The 3,022-nt window shown below is 46.2% G+C and overlaps 1 protein-coding gene across 1 annotated transcript in view; it reads left to right on the top strand.

Moving 5' to 3' along the window:
• Positions 1-621, top strand: part of SERINC5 (serine incorporator 5) — a 99,828-nt gene extending 99,207 nt beyond the window's left edge. Inside the window, exon 12 of the mRNA XM_019641074.1 lies at positions 360-621. Within this exon, the coding sequence (XP_019496619.1) occupies positions 360-507 (148 nt within the window). The 3' untranslated portion in view covers positions 508-621. The remainder of the gene's footprint in view (positions 1-359) is intronic.
• Positions 622-3,022: the final 2,401 nt, after the last annotated feature.

Genomic DNA, 3,022 nt, shown 5'->3' with positions numbered 1-3,022 from the left:
CACATGATTCCATATGAAAATGTTGAGAATAGGCAAATCTATAGGAACTAAAAGAAGATTAGTTGAAGCCGTTAGCTGGGAGGAGGGGAAGAAATGGGAGGGCAACAGAAGGATGCAGGATGATGAGAATGCCTTAAAATTGATCATGGTGGTGGTTACAGAAGCCAATGAACAAAATAAAAGTCTTTGAATTGTACACTTTAAATGGGTGTGAGTTATATATGAATTCAGTTGTTAGGAGAAAAAAGAAAGAAAGGCGGGAGGGGGGCAGAAGCAGGGAGATACTTAGTAAAGAGACCGTGTCCTGTCCCTACCTGTTCTTGTCCTTCCCTGACCACATGGCTTTCTTGTTTCCACAGCTATGAAAGTGCCTACATTGAAACCTTCTTCAGTGGGAGCTGGTCCATCTTCTGGGTGAAGATGGCCTCCTGCTGGGTGTGTGTGCTGCTGTACCTGTGCACGCTGGTTGCACCCCTCTGCTGTCCCACTCGGCAGTTCTATGTGTGAGGATCTGAGCAATCCTTGGTTCTGCAGGCTGGAAATGACGTCCTTTGAACATGTATCCCAAGACACTGAGCAGTGACTGGCGCTTTGTGAAAAGCTGGCATTCCCTTGGCCGGTTGGGTGGGTTTGAAAAGGCAATTTAGAGGGAGAAAAAAAAAATTACCTGATTAGCTATTTAATTCTGAAATTCGAAAAGAAACTACCACACTATCCCAGAAGAACTGAAATTTTCAACCAAGCTGATCATGAGTAATAATACAGTTTGTCTGTGTCTTCCCCCAAAAAACGGGGATAGTAATTAGGTTAGTGTTTTCCTTCTGCGTGTATTTACCAAAACAGTATGGGGCACGACATCTTCTCCCAGGGATTAAAAACTTATCTTGTATGGCCTATCATTTTTATCCCTGGAATAGAAAACATGCCAAAATTTTGAGCCCTCGGCTGCTGACAGAATGCAGACCCCTGTCCCACACCTTGGCCTGCAGGCCCCTCCCACAGGCCCCTGCTATTTATAGGGAACAAGAGGAAGCATCTGGTTTTAGCCCCACCCTTGTGCTGCTTCCTCCTGGCCCCCAGCCGTTTCCCTTTGAAGCTGTGATGCTGGGAATCACAGATTATCATTCTTTGCCATCACCCTTCCCAGAGGTCCCCTCATTCTTCCCTAGGTTCAGCATCTTGGTTATTAATGTGAAAAAGCACAGTTTGCCATCACCACCTGTGTAATCCCCCACCGTATTATCACTACCTGATCTGAGTTACTGCAATAATTACGACTCTTACTTGTGGTGTTCTGCACATGATTATAGAGCAGTATTCGTGTTGTTTTGTCTAAATCATGGAGGGCTATAGTTTTCTTGTTTGTCCCATTAATAGTAAGAACACTTTAGGACCTTACCTGAAAAGTTGCTTCTTGATGGACTCCTGATGCACCACTGTTTCAGTGAAGGTCCGCCACCCGCCACCCCCCTTTCTCTTCCACCTTGAGGCCTTTGAACTGGTAAAAGCAAAAGAGATCTGTAATGCATCCGCACTGTTAATGTCCATTATGGATTTTTCTGAGTACATTTGCCAGGTGAGATTCACAGGCAGCACCTCACACAGGGCTGACCAGATTAAGGCCAATTGTACAAGCTGTAGAAGTAACCGAAAAACTTAGAAGAAAAGGTAGGTGGTGGGGGGATCTTAAATGAAGCCATAAATAACATCCACAGAAACTTCCAAAATATGTACTGTAATGCCTTGGTTTGCGAGCATAATTTGTTCCGGAAACAAACTGCTCGTATTGCAAGACATCGCTCATTTACCACGTTAAAATGTGTTAGAAATGTTGGCTCCTCTTGTGGAACACTCAAACCACGTTACTCGCAATCCAAGGCTTTACTGTACTTGTAATACTCTTCAGAGACTGGACACTGGGAGGTTGCCCAAGAAGATGTCCGTTTTCAGTGTTGATGTTCTCAGTCTGGGAAGAGTTTGTGGAAAGTCCATTAGAGACCCCAGTGGAGACACAGCGAGGACACTCCTGTTAATGTTTCATGCAGGATGGAAAGAACCCTCAAACTCCCTGGCAGAGAAGGTCTGAGAATGAAAAGACTGGCCTGTGACCTCAGAATTGGGTTCCACCTAAGCTGGGTTCCAGTGTGCCACAATGCTGGTGTGGGAAATGAGTCAAATTCTTCATTTCTCCTCCTTTGCCCTCCTCCCAAGAAAAGGGGCAGGGAGGGGGGATAAATACAATGGATGAACTCCTCTAGGAACTTGCCTTATTGACAATGTCTAAGATTCGGTTTTCAAAGGCACTCATTATATGGGTATGTGAGAGCCTTGTTTTGTAAACTTCATCACATTTCTTTTTTTAGGCGAGGAGTTCTTGGTGGTCTGCCATTGAAAGATGATCTGGAGTCACAAAATGAATAGCCACTGCTCGCAGCCCCATTAGGCCAGTGGGAGTGGAGCTCTGTTTTTTGGGGACAGGTTAAGGGATTGGGGTTGTGTGTGTAGAAGCAGCTCCCTGGCAGGGGCCACTGCAGAGGCTGGTGCAGTGACACGGGGCTCTGAGTAAGAGAGACTGGTTTTGGGAAAGACCACGAGAAAAGACAGATCAACAGCTGGGGTTGTGTCAGCTGCTGGCAGCCAGCTGTGTGACTTTAGAACTGGTCCTCACAGGTCAAGGCCAGGTGGACAAGGCCTTGTATTCCTTGGCTGGCCCCCTTCCCCTGCAGAAAGAAGCTCAGGGAAACACAAAAGAAGGGACGCTGCCCTGGCTGCCGTGTCAGGGCCCGCGGGCGATTCCTTCCTTATCCTGTGCAGCCAGCCCGGGTTTTCCGGCTGCTTAAGATTTGGTTTGTGGCCTGAAGTTCTGTCCAAAGTTTGGTCTGACACAAGAGGAATAAATTCCCCATCTCCTGGTTTTTTAATTCTCAACTGAGAATTTGAGGACGTTTATCTGAATGATTGAGAGAAATGGAGATGTACTCTGAGGACTGCGGGCACAGAAATAAGAAGTTGACTATAATTA

This window comes from Hipposideros armiger, unplaced genomic scaffold, assembly GCF_001890085.2.
Source record: "Hipposideros armiger isolate ML-2016 unplaced genomic scaffold, ASM189008v1 scaffold_55, whole genome shotgun sequence".
Classification (NCBI taxonomy): domain Eukaryota; kingdom Metazoa; phylum Chordata; class Mammalia; order Chiroptera; family Hipposideridae; genus Hipposideros; species Hipposideros armiger.
The sequence above is the reverse complement of the archived record's forward strand: the minus strand, read 5'-3'. Positions and strand labels throughout refer to the sequence as shown.